Genomic DNA, 18,116 nt, shown 5'->3' on the forward strand with positions numbered 1-18,116 from the left:
CACCTCCTATCAGCTGTCTCATGGCCAGTGCCTGCCAGCACCTCATTAACCCAGATGGCCCCCGCCCTGCCCCGAGAAGTGTGGGCTGGGCAGAGTTCAGGGATCAAGGGAGTCTCCCTGATCTCCCTGCCTGTGAGGAAGGGGAGAAGGGACTTGGGGCCCCTGTACCAGCCTCATGCTCTATGAGACAGAGGTCTTTGACCCTCAGACTCCAGTCTGGGACTGACAGACATCTCAACAGCAGTGGGATCCAGCTGGGGGCCTGAGGAGGGCCGTCTCCACTGGGGCAGAAGCTGAGGCATGGAGGAGGGCCAGGACTCAGGCTAGAGATGTGGGGGGTGGCTGGGGCCAGCTAGGAAGAAAGGCACCAATCCAGGTGCCCCTTGTGGGTCAACAGCCGAGGCCAAAATGCCAACCTCCCAATTCTGCAGGCTTCACTCAGCGCCCTGTCGCAGGCAGGGGTCTTCTCTCCACAGCACAGAAGGGACAAGGGAGGTTGTGACAAGGTCAGAAGAGAACAGAGCACAAGAGCCCTGCCTCCCAGCCCACGCGCTCTGCCAGCCACTCCTCCAGCTTTTAGGCTCCAGCTTCCCTGGGAACCTCTCCCAGAGAGGCTGGAGACAAGCCCTGGGGCAGTGGCAGGTGGAGATAGGATCTCAGCCTTGAGGGAAGTGAAAGGGTTAACTCTCCCATGTCCACTGGGCCAGTCTAGCCAGCCCTCCCCAGAGCCTGCACTCCCAGGCTTGCCTCTGGGGTTCTCTCAACTTCAATTCCCCTGACTCCTTCCACTTCCTTCCGGGAGGCACTGGGAGGGGAGGCGGGGGCTCTTGGCACCAGCCGTCTCTGGGTGTCGTTTAATACCGCCGGTAATCACACCTTCTGCTGACGGGCCCCCTTTGCCTCATGATGACTCTCTCCCCCCACCACCCCCCATCCACACACACTAATGGGAAAAGGACTTCTCTCCACCACAGTTCCTGCCTCACCTGACTTCTCTGTCTAAAACCTGTCAACTGGGAGGCAGGAAGCAGGACGTCGTAGGAAGCGCTGAATTGAAGGTACAAGTAGCTCCCTGAACTTACGGAGCAATCGCGTAACAGCGAGCTCAGAAGAGAATATTGGAGGGCAAACGGGAGGAGGGCAGACAAAATTAGCAAGTATCAAAGGATAAACATTCCTCTTCCAAACACAACAATCATCAGAGTCAGAGTGAGGACCAGAACACTTCAGATTATGTGTGTGTTTAATAAGCCAAGCAGGAGAGGAGACTGGAGACCCTTGCCCCAGGTGATCGAGTAAGATGATGCTTTTGAAAGTGTTGGTACACTTCAGAGCTGTATCAATCACTGCATAGCCGGTTCGCAGGAGGAATACCACAGGACAGGGTGGAGGGCTGGATGCACTCAGACCTGCCCCTTACCTCCTTTTCTGGGTCTTTGGCTTCATGCTTGTGAGATGACAATGACCACATGTCCATGGACACTTCTGATTCCTAATGTCCAGCCTTTCCGTCATATGATGTGTCCTGTTCTGACAATGTGAAAATGTGCCCTTTCTTGAATGGTGTGTGTTTTACCTGCGGCTGTAGGTGTTGGGATGCCCTACTGAAGCTTGGAGTGTGCCTGTTCCCCAGTGAAGGATGACAGTGCCCTGCCTGATAGCCCTGTACTTCTCCCTCCTCCTCCGTCTTAGGCAATGGGAGAAGTGTCCGGTCAGCTTCAGTGTGGCATCCAGAGCCATCCCTGGAGCAAAGGTGAAGTCCAGCCTTCCACCAGATGCCTAGAGCCAGCAAGCAGAGATAAGGATCACACTTTGGACTCCACAGCCGGAGAGCCGGGGAAGTGCCCCCAGGTCCCCGGGCCCCGACGCCCCTTCTGCAGCAGGTACGGCTCTCTGCCTGGTTAAAGGAGGAAGATGAGGCCGAGGCCGGGGCAGGGGGGCTAGCTGGCCACTCACTGCACGCGGAAAGCGAGGTGGGCACCTGCGGCGGGTCACTCGGTCATCCCGCGGCGCCCATCCTCGCAGCTGCGGCGCCTGGCAGGGTCTGGCCAGGAGTGGGGTGCACGAGGGTGGCGCGACTGGCCGGATGAGTGGCGAGTTCAAGGGCCAGGGGGAGGGGTGGGCCTGCAGGGTGAGCCCTCCTTGCCCCCGGTTGGTAGTGGCCGAGGCCCGACTAGAGCCGCTAAGTCCCCGGGGGCCCCACTGGCGCCCGCTGCGCCGCTGGGTCCGGTGCCCGCGGGAGGGGGAGGAGCCAGCCCGCCGCCCCGCCCCCTCCGCCCCCTCCCTCCCGGCCCGGCCTCGCGCCGCCCGGGTCCCGCGGGCCGCTCGGTCCCAGACCCGGCCGGGCCGCGGGGCGGGCATCGCCCGGGGAGCTGTCGACGACTAGGGGCCGTCCGCGTGGGCAGCGGGCGCCGGGACACCTGCGGGCACAGGTGAGTGGCGGGAGAGCTGGGCCGACGGGGGCGGGGCGCCTGGCCTGGGGCTCGGGAGGCAGAGAGGAAGGGAAGCCGGTCGAAGCTCAGAAAGGACCCTGGGGAAGAAGAGGGAGAGGGACGCAGAGCCCCAGGAGGGAGAATTGTTGGGAGGGCACCTGGGAGACAAGGAGCATTGCCCTCCCCTGCTCAGAAATCAGAGGAAGAATAAGGGGACGGCTGAGTGGGGTCCTGGAGCCCACCTGGAGGGGACCAGCACCTTCTTAGGAGGCCTCTCCTCCAGGCTCTACCCACTCAGAGGGCGGGTCCTCTATCCAGGTTCAGGGGGAAGGGATGCAGTCCCACTCACGGCTCCCAGCCCCGCAGAGGAGTTCCCAGAGGCTGGGGAAGACCAAACGGAGCCTGCTCCCACCTGGCTGTCTCTAAAGCCAGCAGCCTGACAGCTGTCTGTGCCCTGGAAACCAGGTAAGGGTCGGCAAGCTTTTCAGTAAGAGGCCAGAAAGTAAATATTTCAGACTTTGAAGCGATGTGGTCTCTCTCTGTCACAATTAGCAAGAAAGCAGTTACAAACAATTGGTCAAGGAGGAGATGTGGCTGTGTTCCAATTTTATGAACATGGAAACTTGAATTTCATATAATCTTCATGCGTTATGAAATATTATTCTTCTTTTGATTTTTTCCAACTATTTAAACATGTGAAAAACATTCGTAGCTTGTGGTCTGTGCAAAAACAGGTGGCAGGCGGGGCAAGTTCCAGCTGCCCCCCATGGCCCCCCTGCAGCCTTTCCCCAGGCCACTTATGGGGAAGGGGAGGGGTAGCCAGGTGCAAGGGGCACCCCCACACCTGGGGGTATCCAGGAGGCAGGGGACCTATGACCCTTGCTCCCAGCTATCCTTAGGACTCGAGCACCCTTTGAGGCCAGTGTAGAAGCTGGTGCTCCAATGCAGACAGGTGATGGAGGAGGTATAGTTCCAAGGGGCTTTCTACCCAGCATGTGGGGTGTACCCCACCCCACCAAGTCATAGATGAGGCAGCTGCTCTCCCAACAAGGAATCTTGGCCCTCTCCTCTCCCTTCCCCTTTTCTCCCTCCCCCTCCCACATCATTCTCCAGCCTGGTGCCACTCACTGATCAAGGCTGGCCCATTTCTTTATTTTCTCTCTGAAGCCTCAGGGGGCCCCATTCTGCGGGACACTGGAGCTATGACCCTTTGGAGGTGACCCAGAAGAAAAGGGATGCAGGGCTTCGATCCTCCCACTCAGCGTCCCTTCCAAGGACTAGTGGCCTCCCGCATTGAGACTTATGGGGGTGGCTATCGGGCCTCCGCCCAGGGTACTGCCGGCAATCTCTTTGCCCGAGGAGGCCCCGTGCTGGTGAGTCTAGGCTGTGCCCCAAAGGTGTCCATGATGGGGGAGGTGGGAGGACACCAAGGCCTTCAAATCTCTGTGCCCCACTCTCTTCCCACCCCACACCCCTGCCTTCTTTCCTGGGTTGTGAGGGAGAGGGGGCCATGCTGAGCCAGGCTCCCAGGACTCCACACCCATCCCAGACAGACAGGGCAGGTGAGGCAGAGAGCCAGAGAAATCCAGGCCCTCAGAGGAGGCACTGTTAGACTGGTCAGAGGCGCGGAGCCAGGGTGGGAGGAGAAGGTCACCAAACCCCGGGCTGGCACCTCCCAGCCTCCCGCCTCTGCTTGGGAAGAGCCTGTGAGCTCCCTGAGACCTGCCTCCCTCTGAGTCAGGCCTGGAAGAAGAGCAAAGGTTCAAAGTGTCCCTCCTGCACGGGTGGGGACAGGTGGGGGGCCTGCCTTGGCTCCACCCTGGCCCCACCCTCCTGGCCGGCCTCCAGCGCTAACCAGGGAAAGTGGTGTGGCGGCCCAGCCGTCTCTCCCTCAGCCTCCAGACCTCCCCTCCACTTGGAGGACAGTTCTGCTTCTGGCCGGGGGTATCCCTTCCTGACAGGAGGAGGATTTGGCCCTGAGAGACAGGGAGGAGAGCTGAGGGCAGGAAGGGAGCCTAGGAGGTATATGGGGTAAATCAGGCCACAGGCAGATCAAGGAATGTGACCAGGCCTGCCCTGGAGGAGACTTCTGGCCCGGCCTCAGCCTCTCACACGAAAGGGCAGCCACTCCCAACTCGGGACACGGCTGCATGTCCCACAGAATGCCCTCATCCCCATGTGCGAGGGAGGCCGTCACAGACACGGGAAGCTGTGAGAGACTCAGCGTGCGTGTGCACCAGGCACCGTGCCCGCGTGGCCGTGGTACAGGGACTGCACACGTGAGCGGGCGGGCACGGGGGCCACACGCAGAGCCCAGGTGTGTGCATGCCTGGGCTCCTGCTCTGGCCGAGGCCCTGCTTCTACCCCCAGCTCCCTCGGGAAGCCAGGCTGGCGTGCCCCTGCCGGACCCACAGCAGCCTCCCTGGCAGCAGCTGCTGTGACTCAGGGCCAGAGCAGCTCACACCAAACTGGTTTGAGGGGAGAGGCCAGCTGGCTCAACTTGCAGGGGTAGGGGATGCTGTCTGGAGCCAAGCCTGGCCCCACTGCCTCTCTGGGACTTCTGGGGGAAGGGAAGCACCCCTCCAGAACTGCCCCCTGCTCCTCCTCCAGGATCCCAGTCGCCGACGCCTCCAGGGCTATGCCCCCTTTGCCAAGGGTTGTGGCCCTGCCAGAGGCCTGTCTCCTCTGCGGTGGCGGGAACTGGAGCCTGAGAAAAGGCATGGAGGCCATTTTGGGGCCGGCCCACCTTACTCCCCTAAACTCAAGGTAAGGGGTCCCTCTCCGCCCATCTGCATGTTCCCTGCCTGACCTGCGATGTCCCCCACGGATGGTCAGAGCTGAGAGGATGTGCATTCCCTCCAAGAGGCTGCATTCGGCTCTGTCTAGAGAGCCTGCCTCATAGAAATGTGAGCTTTAGGGGCAAATGTCAAAATATTGCCCAAGACCACTGGTTCCCTAAGGCTCATCTCCACCTGAAGTTCCCTCTGAAGGGTTCTGTCTTAAGAGAGCCCTGGAAGGTATCTTTCTGATCAGGGAGCCCAGGTCAGACCCCTCTGTCTCTGTCCAGGGACTTTTCTGCAGGCAAGTGCCTTTCCATCCATGTCCCAGCAACACCCTGTACCCTGTAATCCCAGTCAGGGTTGTCCCTCGACCCTCAGACCTGCACATCCCCACTCACACTCAGGGCTCCCATTCCCATTCCCAGACACACACACACAGACAAATGCACCCTCGCAGCCCCTCCCTGGCCAGGTAGTCTGGGCGCCCAGGACGTATGTAGCCAGGACGTATCCCCTCTCGATTCCCCAGGAAGTCACGAAGGCCCACGAGCTGGAGGTGAGGCTGCACACGTTCAGCATGTTTGGGATGCCCCGCCTGCCCCCCGAGGACCGGCGGCACTGGGAGATAGGAGAGGCCAGTGACAGTGGCGAGGCCATTGAGAAGTCCTGGAAGGAGCTGGTGCCTGGGCACAAGGTGGGCCTGGAACACAGTGTCTGTCCTCGTGGTGGGACAGGCACACACGTGTATCTCACCTCTGCCTGGAAGAGGGAAAGGTCTTGACAAGTGGGGCCCTGCGGGGAAAGCACTTGGAGGCATCTTGCCCTGGGTTCAGATCCCAGCCCTGCCTCGTACTAGTGAGACCTCGGTCGCCTCATCTGTGACGTGAGGGCAACAACCCCACACACTGGAGGACTGATTGAGGATCAAAGGCCGTTTATGGAGTAGATCCAGCAGACCGAATGGTGGCAGCCCGTCCTCTTCTCCTTCCCCCGCTGACCCAGCCCTATCCGTGCCAGGACATGAGCCGGGAGCTTTGCCACCAGCAGGAAGCGCTGTGGGAGCTACTGACCACGGAGCTCATCTACGTGCGGAAGCTTAAGATCATGACGGATGTGAGCCTCTCCAGGGCCCCCCAGCCCCAGCCCTGGCCTCTAACCATCTCCCTTGAATCATCCCCCATTCTTCCGACCAGAGGGGTGGGGTTGTTGGGGAGGGAGGGGCAGGATACCGAGATCCCCCTGACTTGAGAGCTGCCCAGGGTCTTGCGGGAGAGGTTAGCAGGACTGAAGCTGGGGAGGGGGGTGGAGATGCTGTGAAGGGCCAGGCTGGGGGCAGAGAGGAGGAGGTCAGGTGCTGATACCCTCCTCTCTCCCTGCACCCAGCTCCTAGCCTCGGGTTTGCTGAACTTGCAGCGAGTGGGGCTGCTGACCGAGGTGAGTGGGTGCTCGGGAGGGAAGGCTGAGCTGCGGGTAGGGTCACAGAGAGCCCTCCAGGCTGCCCAGAATGACTTGCCATTGCCCCATTTACGAGGACCACCCCCTAGCCCTTTCCCCAGCCCTTCTTGCTCCAGACCCCAAACAAGCTGCAGGTCCCTCCCCAGCCCCGCCATCCAGGCTTAGCTGTCCTCACCTGACCACCCATGGCCAGGGCTGCCCAGAGGTCACCTGCCTGCATGTTGCTAAGTTCTGCTCCCTCCTCCAGGTGTCAGCTGAGACCTTGTTTGGAAATGTCCCCAGTCTGATTCGAGCCCACCGGAGCTTTTGGGAAGAGGTGCTGGGGCCTTCCCTGGAGGAAATGCGAGCCTCCGGCCAGCCTCTGGACCCCGTCAGCCTGCAAAACGGCTTCCTGATGGTGAGGCGTGGAGAAGGGTCATGTCTGGATGGCGGGACTGGGAGAGCCCAGAGGGTTTCTGTCTGCAGGGCAGGCCCATGTGCCTGGAATCCTGCCGTGACTCGAGGGGTCCAGGGGCACAGCTCCTACCCCAGAATACCACCCTACGTCCTACTGTTCATTCCACCAGCATGAGCTCTGTCCCGAAGGCTCTTTGGCCTTCTGGAGACCCTGGGGTGGAGCTGTCTCTGGGAAAGGCTACGCCTAAGCTCCCATCAGCCATGAAATCTTGCCTGGGACAGAGCCCCACTGACAAGCGGCAGGGTGTCCCCGAGGAAACTGGGGGAAGGAAAGGCCACAGGGGCACCCGGAGCACAAAGTGCAACAGGAGAAAGCAAGAGACTTGGGGTCAGACTTCCTCCCAGCACACCTGGGCGCTGGGCCTTGCAGAGCTGTGTTGTGGCAGAGAGGCAGGGAACAGTCTCCCGGGGGCCTTCGGTGGCCCCTTCCCCTGGAGCAGGGCTTCTGAGCAAGCCTGAGTCACCGCCCCATGGTGGGGGTGAAATGGGATCTGTAGTGTCCTGAAAACGGTCCAGCTGAATTATTGATGGTGGGTCAAGTCCAGAGGAGCAGGGCGTGGCAGGGGCTGAGGATGGAGCTCAGAGAGCGGTGGTGGGTCTGGATCTCTTGGGATCCCAAGAGGGGGCCTGGAAGTCATGGAGAGTCAGGGTTGGTAGGAGCTGGACTGAGGGTCTGTGCGAGGCTCCATGCCCCATCTGCTCCCCGCCTTGACATCTGTCCCTCCAGTTCAGCCAGCGCTTCCAGCCCTACGTCCTGTACTGCCTGCGGGTGAAGCAGACCATGGCTTACGCCCGGGAGCAGCAAGACAACAACCCTCTCTTCCACACCTTTGTGCAGGTGGGAGAGGGGCTGCCTGGGGAAAGGGGATGCGGCCGACCTTGGTCATCCCGGAGCTCCAGCTGGGTCCAAGGCTGAGTGCATCCCTGGGCTGGGGCAGGAGGAAGCTCGCAGGCCCCTGACCCTTGCCCACCTGCCCAGCAGTGGTGTGAGAAGCACAAGCGCTCGGGGAGGCAGATGCTGGGGGACCTGCTCATCAAGCCCCACCAGCGCATCACCAAGTACCCACTGCTGCTCCAGGCTGTGCTCAAGAGGAGCCCCGAGGCCCGCGCCCAGGAGGCCCTGAACGCCATGGTAGGCTGGGGGCTGGGTGCTGGTACCCAGAACGGATCTCCCAGGACTCTTGAGGTTTCTTTCCTCATGTGTATGTGACAGTGTGGCCCGGATGTCCCTGACTGGGCAGGATGTGCGGGCGAGGAGCTGAGCTGTCCTCCCTCCACCCCCACCTCACCTAGATTGCAGCGGTGGAGTCCTTCCTCCGACACATCAACAAGCAGGTGCGCCAGGGCGAGGAGCAGGAGAGCTTGGTGGCTGCAGCTGAGCGCATCGGGCCCTACGAGGTGCTGGAGCCGTCCAGCGAGGAGGTGGAGAAGGTGAGAGGCCAAGGGAAGGGACTCAGAAAGAGCAAAGCCCCCAGAAAGTGGATGAAGCCCAGACCTGCAGGGGGAGGGGCAGGGCGCCCCAGGGCGTGGCGGAGCTGTGTTCCCATCCTTCCTTCCCGGCGGGCCAGGTCCAAGCCTCGGGGTTCAAAGGAGTAAATGGAGGCACTGGGATGCTCCCTCTCCCCCAGCGCCCTGATCCTCCGCTCTCTGCGTCCCTCAGAACCTGCTTCCGTTCTCCACCCTGGACCTGACATCCCCTGTGCTGGGGGTTGCTCCCGAGCACACCAGGCAGCTGCTGCTGGAGGGACCTGTGCGTGTGAAGGAGGGACGAGAAGGGAAGGTGAGGGGGCTGTGGAGGAGCAGAGGAGGGGGAGATGAGCTGGAGAGAAAGGAGGGGGAGATGGAGGGAGACAGGACGAGTCAGAAGGCTGGAAGTGGGAGAAGAGGTGTGTGTGTGTCTGTGTGTCTGTGTGCGTCTGTATGTATGTCTGTGTGTGTCTGTGTGTTGAGAAGAGGATGTGTTTCTGATTAACCTCTGGTTGTCTGTAAGACCCTGAGTCAGCCACTTACCCTGCCTGCTAAGCGAGAGGTGGGACCAGGCTGACAGGACTCCGCAGCTCTGCCCTGTCCCTGTGTGACGCGGGCCCTGACCCCCGTCCCGCCCTCCCCCCTCCCCAGCTGACCTCCTCTCTCTCCCACGTGCACCCCATAGCTGGACGTGTACTTGTTCCTCTTCTCTGATGTGCTCTTGGTGACCAAGCGCCAGCGCAGGGCAGACAAAGCCAAGGTGATCCGCCCGCCCCTCATGCTGGAGAAGCTCGTGTGCCAACCGCTCCGAGACCCTAGTATGTCTCTCCTGGGGGAGCTATTCTTTCTCCTGTCTGATCAGCAGGGGATGGGGAGGTTGGGATGGGGATCACATAAGGTCCAGCCCTGGAAGCTGACCTTCTCCACCACCCAGGCAGCTTCCTGCTGATCCACCTCACGGAATTCCAGTGCGTCTCCAGCGCCCTCACCGTGCACTGTCCCAGCCCTGCAGACCGGGCCCGGTGGCTGGAGAAGACCCAGCAGGCGCAGGTGTGTGAAACCAGGTGGTGGGGGGATGGCGGCAGCCCCGGAGCTCAGAAACGGGAGCACAGGAGGGGAGGACAAAGAGGGGGAGAGAGGCTCTGGTGTACCTTAACCATCGTAAGAGCACAGAATAAAGTCTGGCCAGCCGGGGTGCAGGCTGCCAGTCCCAGGGGAGCCAGGGCAGCCGCCCCTAAAGGTTTCCAGGCCGAGAAACAGCTGCTGAACTTCACCTTCCGTTCAGCAGACTTTAACGGGGCACCTCTGTGCGCAGGCACAGGCTGAGTGCAGAGGAATCAGAAGAGTAAAACACCGCTCTGCCCTCAGGGAACGCGCCCTGCAGCCTGGCCAGAGGAATCAGTGCGCAGACAGCAGAAGCGTGTGTACAGAAGGGCACTGGGACGGAGAAGGGAGTGATGCTCTGTGTCTGGTGGGCTGGGTGGGAAAGGGCCCTGGCAGAGCAGGTGGGGCCTATGCTGAGAAGACTTCACAGAGGAGCTCCTGTCTGAGCACCACTGGAGGGGGTACCTAGGAGGACGTCAGGGGATGAGGTGGGCAAGATAGGTGTCCCAGGTGGAGAGCAGAATGTGTGAAGGCGGGAAGTCGGAAGCAGCTGTGTGTGTTGAGGGAACCGCCAGCCTAGTAGTTGGCGTCACCAAGACTTTCTGCACGAGGGCAGCGCAGCCTTGGAGAAGCTGGGAGGGAGGTACCCCCAGATCAGGCCCATCTCTGGATGCCTTGCCTGGGAACTTGAACTCTGTCCTGTAAATGACGCAGAGCCAGTGAAGATGTTAAACAAGGGAGTGATGTGGGTAGATTTCTACGATAAAAGCTGGAGGAGTTCAGAAGAAGGGAGACCCAAATGGGGCTGTATTGGTTACTGCTAACTTGGTGTCTTAAAGCGACAAAAACGTATTCTCTCATTGTTCTGGGGACCAGAAGTTGGAAATCAAGGTGTCTGCAGAGCCACGCTTCCCCTCCAAGGACTCAGGGAGAGTCCTTCTGCCTTTTCCAACGCCTAGAGGCTCCAGGTGTTCCTTGGCTTGTGACCACATCACGCCACTCCCTGCCTCTGTCTTTACATGATCTTCCGCTGCCTGCCTCTGTGTCCCAGTCTCCCTCTTCTGTCTTTTAGAAAGCCACTAGTCATTAACCCTAAATCCAGGGTCTCATCTTACATCCTAAGCTCCAACACTCAGGCTGTGTGCTCATCTGCAAAGGCCCTTCTTCCAAACAGGTCCCTCCCATTCACAGGTTCTGCAGGTCAGGACTTAGAGCTATCTTTCTGGGGCCACTATTTAACCCGCTAGAGGAGCAGAATAGCCAAGGAAGAGGGGAGATTTGAGCTGGACTTGTAAGGATGGGGAGGACCCTGAACAGAAGAATCAAGGGAGCAGCTGGGCTGGATTTATCTGGGGGACAGTGACTGAGTCTGGAGGGACCATAGCCAGGGAGCAGAGGCCGAGTTCTGTGGGACCCTGGGGCCTGCAGGAGAGTGTGCGCTGGATGAGACCGAATTGAACTGGGCTGTCAAGTTGACAAGAGAGCCACCGAGCAGAGGAAGGCCATGTGACATCTGTGTGTTTTGTCTTGCACTGTCAGGTGGCCATGTGACAAGTGGGCTGGGGGAGGGCGGGATTGTTAGCAGGAGATTTACCCTACTAGTCTGGGTGTGAAACACTGAGGTTCGGTGCCCTGGCCTTAGGGACATGGTGCAAAAAAAGAAGGAAAAAAAGGAGCAGAAAGGAGCTGAAGGAAAAAGAAGAGACGGGTGAGCCCTAGAGAGACTGTTAGAAACGTGTACGGGGTGGGGGTTCGGCTCAGCTGGTAGAGCGCGTGCTGAGCATGTGTGAGGTACTTGGTCTGGTCCCCAGTACCTCCACTTAAAAAAGAGGGAGAAAAAGAAGCCTGTGCAGAAGGTTCAGACACCAGCTCTCCCTCTTAGTAGCTGGGTGACCTTGGGTGAATGATGTGGCCTCTCTGATCTTCCATTTCTTCACCTGCAAAATGGATACAAATGATAACAGTGTTTGCTTCATAGGGAGGAAGAAACCATTCAGATTAAGCAGCTAGCATGGTGCCCGCTCTAGGCAACTCAGGCCCGCAAGGACAAAGGATGGCTTGCGCCCGACGTTGCTGTGTGAAAGACTGCTTTGGTAAAGATAGAAATGATTAGAAAGGGAAAGCTGTTTGCTTAGTTGTGGCTTCCTAGGTGGGGCGGGGCTCGGGCAGTAGGGTTCGTTTTAAACAGAGGCGCTTTGGAAATGAGGGCGTGGGAGACACCAAGTGGACATCTCTCAGGGGCTTTTGGAAACACGGAGACACAGACTGGGGTTCAGGTGAGAAATAAGGGTGAACTATGAAAGGTGCTAAGAGAATAGATCCTAAAAGTTCTTTTCCTGAGAAAAAAAGATGTTTGTAACAACGTATGGTGACCAAGGTTAACCAGACTTACTGTGGACCGTTTCATCATATATACAAGTATTAAGTCACTATGGTATGCACCTGAAACAAATACAATGTTATACCTCAATTTAGAAAAAGAGAGAAAAGGCATTTTGAACAAGAAATCATAGTGTAGAAGATTTCTAAAGAATGCAACTTCACTATTGTTAGAATGTAAATCACAGGAGTGGTTCTCACAGGACCTTAATGACTGGATTATAATGATTTGTTGTTCGCACATGAGGTAGTTAGCGCTTCTGCAACTTCTGAAGATGTAAGAAAATAGTCTTGTTCTTTAAATAATTGTAAGCATTTTTCCCACAATCTTACCTACGATATCATATCATAGTGTGGAGACCTTATTCAAGAAAAGGAAAACCAGCGCTTAGGCTCTGTTTAAATACTGTATTTAAAATTCAGAATAGGAGAGTAAATAATAAATAAGAGAGTTTTGCCATTAAAAAAATGAAAAGGGGGGAAGGGTATAGCTCAGTGGTAGAGCACATGCTTAGCATGTGCAAAGGTCCTGGGTTCAGTTCTCAGTACTTTCATTAAAAAAGAAAAGGAAGAAGAATGAAAGGCAGAAACTCAAGATCTTGTGTCCTCCAGGCCTCTGAGGCTGCCACTTCCTTAGATTCCTAAACAAGATGGTGACAGTCCCAAGGAAGTTCGAGGTAGGGGGTGGGTCAGGGGTCATCTGCCCTGAGCACTGCTCCAGGCCGACTCAGAGTCCCCTCTCTCCTGCTCCACTACCCCCAGCCCGGTGTTCACAAGGCAGCTGACACCACACTAGTGATTTCGAGTTGTACTGAAGCCTGGATAAGAGTGAAGCAGAGGATAAATCTGGAAACAAACCTCTGGGTGCCTGGAGCCCCACTGCCCAGGGCAGCTTACTGGCCAGAAGTCTTTTTTTCTTTATCATCCCCATCGCTGAACTTTCTCCTCTTCTTTTGGTTCTCTCCCTGTGAAGACACCCCACCTCCCACTTTCGTTTAGAACCCCCAAGGGAACCACTAAAAGTTGCTGGTATTTTATTATGCAAACGAACTTGGCCCCCAAGAGTCTTACTCCAGGCTAAGAGAGGGTGAGGAAGTCATTTCTGATGTGCAACTAAGCAGTGCACAAGCTCCCTGCCTCCCTGGAAAAAGAGAACCCTGAAACTTTGAAATGAGTTTGTCCTGCTACCACCTCACCCCAGAGTCTTAGGGGATCCCTCTCTCTATCAGCACAAGTCTTTGTAAACTGAAGAGGGCAGCAGAATATCTATTGGTCCCAGGGGCCAGACTGTTTTTCCTCCGCCTTTATAGAGACGTACACGTAGATTTATCGCTAGCAGGTCTGGCTGCGGCGGCTTAAGCTTTTAGAAAAAATGGGTTTCTCAAGAGGAGAGAGACTGAATCTTGGGAAATGCCCATATTTAAGGGCTGGGAAGAGGAAATGGAACTTGTGCCAGGAACAGAAAGCTATCAGAGGCAAGGCCAAGGGATGAACAGAGGAAAGAGGTGGGCTCTGGGGCGCCCAGCCCAGCTCTGTCTCGCTGTCTGTGTTCCTGCAGGAGAAACCTCACCTCTCTCAGCCCAGTCCCATCTGGGGATGCAGGGATAATGGGAACCACCAAACAGGACAGACGGGAGAAGTACGTTTGTAAGCTGCTTGGCATGCAGCCCAGCACTTAATGGGGGCTCCAGAAATGCTTGTTACTGTGATCTTTAGAAGGGGGTAGCCCATGGTGCCTAGGTGGTGATGCCTGCTTGGTGCCGACTTGTCACTCAGGGAGTCCAAGGGCAGCTTCAAGAGATGGTTTTTGTCCAGGATGGGGGGCTTGGGGAGGAGAGCAGGTGAATCTGGGAGCCACTCCAGAGGCAGTGGGGAAGGGAGGCATTCCCTCTCAAGGTTTCAGTTCCCCACCGGGGCAAAGGAGGTAGAACCCCACGTGGGGGAGCCCTCCCTCTTCCCGGCTTTGTGGAGGTGTCACATTCCAGCCCAGGCACCAATTTCCTCTTCCTTTCCCACCCTGCCCCCAACATGTCTCTCCGCTTACCCAAGCTGAGAAGTTTTCCCAGGGTTGCAGGAGAGCCTTAGGGGTGGCCAAGGGCACTTCAGACAGCCTTGTCCAGGTACCTGAGGTGTCCTGTTCCTCAGCTCCACCCTGCCCCCTTGCCTCCCTGCTTCTTCCCCAGGTGGGGTCACGGGCAAGTTTAGTGGAGATGCTGGTGTCAGACGTTCCTTCCAGACCCCCCCCCAGTTCTTTTCCTCCACATACCCTCTGTATCCTGGACATCCCAAACATAAAATTGAACTTAGGTCGTGTGGGGCCAAAGGGCATCTCATTAGGACAAGCAGGCTGCCCTAGCCCTGCCCTGGACCGAAGAACAGCTCCTCCCACCCTCCTCTTCGGTGGTTCCTCCCCGCACTCCACACAGCTGGGGGATGTGGAAGAGGTCACAGGACCTGGTCTGGCGTGCTGGTCTCCTGTCCCCGGGCACCATCATCCCTGGCTCTGGCCAACAGGCCAAGTCTTATGAGACTGCTAAGAATCCTTGCATGAGACGGAGTGACCGGGAAGCCAGGGCAAGGAGAACTGGAAATCCAAGCCTGATGTCATTCTGCTGTCCCTGTACATCCATTTTGCCAACATGTCTCTTGTCCAGACCCAGCTACCTCCCCACCTTGTTGTGTTTCTGGAGAGGCTTTGGGAAGGTCTAGGTGCCTAAGAGTTGCTGGTCCATATACCTCAAAGGGGAGGGGAGGAATATTCAAATTATTTAATGAGCAGAGTGGCATGGGCATCACCAATCCGAGCAGAGCTAGAGGTCCCCTGCTGCGCCAGGTATCATCCCTCTGCTGCTGCATCCTGGGGGAGGGCTGAGTGGTCTCAGGGACGGAAGGTGGGAGGCTCAGGCAGTAGCCCTTTGCTTCCCAGCATGGAAGTAGTTCAGTATTTCCACAGCGATATGGCCATTCCGGCAAGTTCTGCTATCGGCGCTGCCCACAGCAGCCAACACTAACTCTTTTTGCCAAGCCTCTGCCTGCAGCCTCTCCACGGGTTCTGCTGCCGTCCCTCCCCACCCCCAAGAGAGAGCTGTCCCTTGGTAATTCTCGTTCCTCTAAAGCTGCCCTTAAAAAAATAAATAAATAAATAAAATAAAGCTGCCCTTGAAAAGCAGTGCAGCCACTGAACTAGGACTCACAGGGAAACGCCCAGTCCTGGCTCTGCTTCTCTCTACCTGTGCAACCTGGACCAAGTCCACTCAGCTCTCAAAGTCTTGTTTTCTCACCTGTAAAATGGGCTAATGCCCAGGCTTTCCACCCTGCAGGTACTGGTGTGTATCAAATGACCGCATACAGAGGTGCTTTATAAACCTCTTCTCAGATGTCACTCTTTTATTCTGCTGGTGCCTCTATGAAAATGCTAAGACAGACAATAACGTATCCCTTCTCCACTCCTCTTGGGACGGTCTTGCTCTCACCTTTGAAGGACAGCAGAGTCCTCAGCCCAGGATAAAGCCTGCCCCAGCCCACCCTGGTGGTAGGAGAAAGAGTAACCCGAGGACCCAGCCCCATTCAGAGCTCTTATGCCACTGTCAGAGCTCGTATGCCGTTCAAGGAGGGCTTCCTGAAGGAGGGAACAGGCCAGACAGAGGGCTTGCCAAGGAGGCGTGAAGTCAGGAGAAACTGTACAGGTAGAAAACGAGGCTTTCTGTTCACCCCAGGACCAGCTCAGGAGTTCAAATCCTGGCTCTGCCCCTTTCCTATGGCATCAGCTTGGCATTTACTTTACCGGAGTCTCTATTTCTCAGGAATAAAGTGGGAGCAAAAAAGTCTGCCTCATAGAGTGGCTGTGAAGATGAAACAAGATTATATATGCAAAGCATTTAGCATGGTGCCTGGCATACAGCAGGTGCTCAATAAATGAGAGCTTTTAATGAAAGTATCTCCACCCTAGGTCACCCTGCAGAAGCTGAAGGCAGAGGAGTACATCCAACAGAAGAGGGAGCTCCTGGCCCTCTATCGGGACGGGGACAGGAAGTCCCCAGGAACCAGGCCCTCCACACCGTCCCCTCCTTCCCCACCTTCCCCGGAGGGCTCTCAAAGCAGTGTGGAGGGGAGGTAAGACCACCAGGGAGCACAAGGTCTCCCAAAGTAAGGGGGCTGCAGGCAGGGAGGGAGGGAAGAGGAACCCACAAGGCTGGGAAATGGCAATACAGCTTTTGGTGGGGGTTAGGACTAGTTTGAGGGACCCAGGCTACAGGTTGGAGCAGAACAGGTTGGCATGAGCCGTGTGAAGGGCCACATGGGATTAGCCAGCCTAAGGTTGGCACAGGGTAAGGGAAACACACAAAAGGCACACATTCCTGAGAAGAGCAGGCCCCCCAGGCCAGGGGCGGAGAGTGAAGTGCTGTTTTGCAGAATGTCAGAGCTGCAGGGACCGGACTAGTTCAAATCCCCAGAGAGTGTGAGAGGTTCATCCAGATTAACATAGCTGTTGAACTGCATGGTTAAGGAGGAAAAAAGAGTCCATCACTGGGGGGTAACCTCAGGGGAGCTCAGGAAGCACTCAGCAAATAGCTGATACAAGGTTCTGGACCAAGTGCAGGGGCTACAGTCTAGCCAGTGAGATGAGAAAAGCTGTTAGTGCAGCAAAAAGGTGATAACAAAATAAGCTTGGAGGAGAGTCCATTTCTGGATGGAGTGATCAAGGAAGACTCCCTGGTCTTGAACTTGACTGTTCAGCATCTGACTCTGACCATCCGCTATTAATTGTAGGATTCCCGAGGGCTCGACTGCCATCCCCCACCTAGTGGTGACAGAAGACACAGATGAAGATGCTCCCTCAGTACCAGATGACACATCAGACTCTGGCTATGGCACTCTGGTCCCAGGCTCTCCCAAGGCGTCCCACTCCCCGCTGAGCCGTCTCCGCTCAAGGGCCCTTCGGCGAGACCCTCGCCTCACCTTCTCCACTCTGGACCTCCGAGATGTTCCTTTGCGACCCCAGCCTCCTGACCCCCAAGCTCCCCAACGCCGAAGCGCCCCTGAACTGCCAGGGCAAGTTATCCAGAAAGGAGACAGCCTTCCCAGAAGAGACCCACCGAGCTGGTCTGAGGAAGAAGACAGGACCTCGGCGGGAGGGAATGTGGTAGTGGAAACCTTGCACAGGGCCCGACTTCGCGGGCAGCTCCCCCTCTCCCCGACCCACACAGACTCTGCTGGGGAAAGCCCCTGGGAATCCTCCGGGGATGAGGAAGAAGAGGGACCTCTCTTCCTGGGACCCAGCTACACCCCCTCTCGCCACCCTCTCCGGGCTGAGGACATGCTCAGAGAGATCCGAGAGGAACTGGCCAGCCAACGGATTGAGGGTGTCCCCGAGCCTGGGAACAGCAGGCCACGGAAGCTGACTCGGGTCCAACTGCAGAGGATGCGTGGGCCTCACATCATACACCTGGACACACCCCTGTCCACATCGTAAGTGCAAAGGGGATGCTGGCATGGGAGGTAGCAGCGGGGAGGCCAGGATGGAGCAGTAGGGGTGCCAGAGCAGGAGGCCGGTGGAGAGGCGGGTCAGTATAGGAGGGCAGGACTAGAGGGGCCTCTAGCCTCACTCCACTCCATTTCTGACTGCCTGACACCTGCCTCTTTCCTTTTCAGAGAGGTGTGAGGACCACTAAAGACCCTCGGCATTTCTCCCAGAGGGAATCTCTCCCTAAGAGTGTTGGTCACCATCTTCACCTCCGGACTCTACCTCAAGGACACTTCCCTGGGCACTCTGCCCTTCCTATTCTGAGGACTTTGGGGATCAAGAGCTGTACATTTGTATATCATAGACACACCAGAGGCCCACATAAAGTTGTGCATAAAAATGGCCTCCCAGCCCATGCTACGTGAAGGTAGAGGAAAAAGAAGTGGGGGCAGGGGGTGGGGGGTCACAGAGTGAGCTCAGGCAACAAATCATGTCAGTGCCCTTCATGGTGGCAGGGTATCTCACCCATCAGGATCTTGTACTCTGGACCCATCCCCCACACCCACCACTCAGAAAGAC

At 57.3% G+C, this 18,116-nt stretch overlaps 1 protein-coding gene across 3 annotated transcripts; it reads left to right on the forward strand.

Moving 5' to 3' along the window:
- The first annotated feature begins 2,303 nt into the window (after positions 1–2,303).
- Positions 2,304–18,108, forward strand: PLEKHG6 (pleckstrin homology and RhoGEF domain containing G6). 3 transcript variants are annotated; one of them, XM_031444259.2, is made up of 17 exons: positions 2,304–2,432; positions 2,751–2,897; positions 3,600–3,805; positions 5,043–5,198; positions 5,742–5,906; positions 6,230–6,325; positions 6,596–6,646; positions 6,915–7,064; positions 7,851–7,961; positions 8,106–8,255; positions 8,417–8,554; positions 8,784–8,903; positions 9,276–9,408; positions 9,525–9,640; positions 16,023–16,186; positions 16,844–17,542; positions 17,726–18,108. In XM_031444259.2, the coding sequence occupies exons 3-17, from the start codon at positions 3,668–3,670 to the stop codon at positions 17,733–17,735; spliced, it is 2,397 nt and encodes a 798-aa protein (XP_031300119.1). In that variant the 5' UTR covers positions 2,304–2,432; positions 2,751–2,897; positions 3,600–3,667; the 3' UTR covers positions 17,736–18,108. The 3 variants fall into 3 exon arrangements, 2 of the variants coding, with proteins under 2 accessions (XP_031300119.1, XP_064335029.1); XR_010377781.1 differs by lacking the exons at positions 16,844–17,542; positions 17,726–18,108 and having other exon boundaries at positions 9,529–9,640; positions 16,023–16,044; XM_064478959.1 differs by lacking the exons at positions 16,023–16,186; positions 16,844–17,542; positions 17,726–18,108 and adding an exon at positions 9,959–12,107.
- The last annotated feature ends 8 nt before the right edge of the window (positions 18,109–18,116 follow it).

This window comes from Camelus dromedarius, chromosome 25, assembly GCF_036321535.1.
Source record: "Camelus dromedarius isolate mCamDro1 chromosome 25, mCamDro1.pat, whole genome shotgun sequence".
Lineage (NCBI taxonomy): Eukaryota > Metazoa > Chordata > Mammalia > Artiodactyla > Camelidae > Camelus > Camelus dromedarius.

Excerpts from the sequence above, each read along its gene's own strand:
- PLEKHG6 (XM_031444259.2), top strand. The coding sequence starts at position 3,668 with ATGCAGGGCTTCGATCCTCCCACTCAGCGTCCCTTCCAAGGACTAGTG. Across the intron at positions 7,962-8,105 it reads TCTTCCACACCTTTGTGCAG|TGGTGTGAGAAGCACAAGCG; the intron begins GTGGGAGAGGGG and ends CCTGCCCAGCAG. Across the intron at positions 9,641-16,022 it reads AGAAGACCCAGCAGGCGCAG|GTCACCCTGCAGAAGCTGAA; the intron begins GTGTGTGAAACC and ends TCTCCACCCTAG.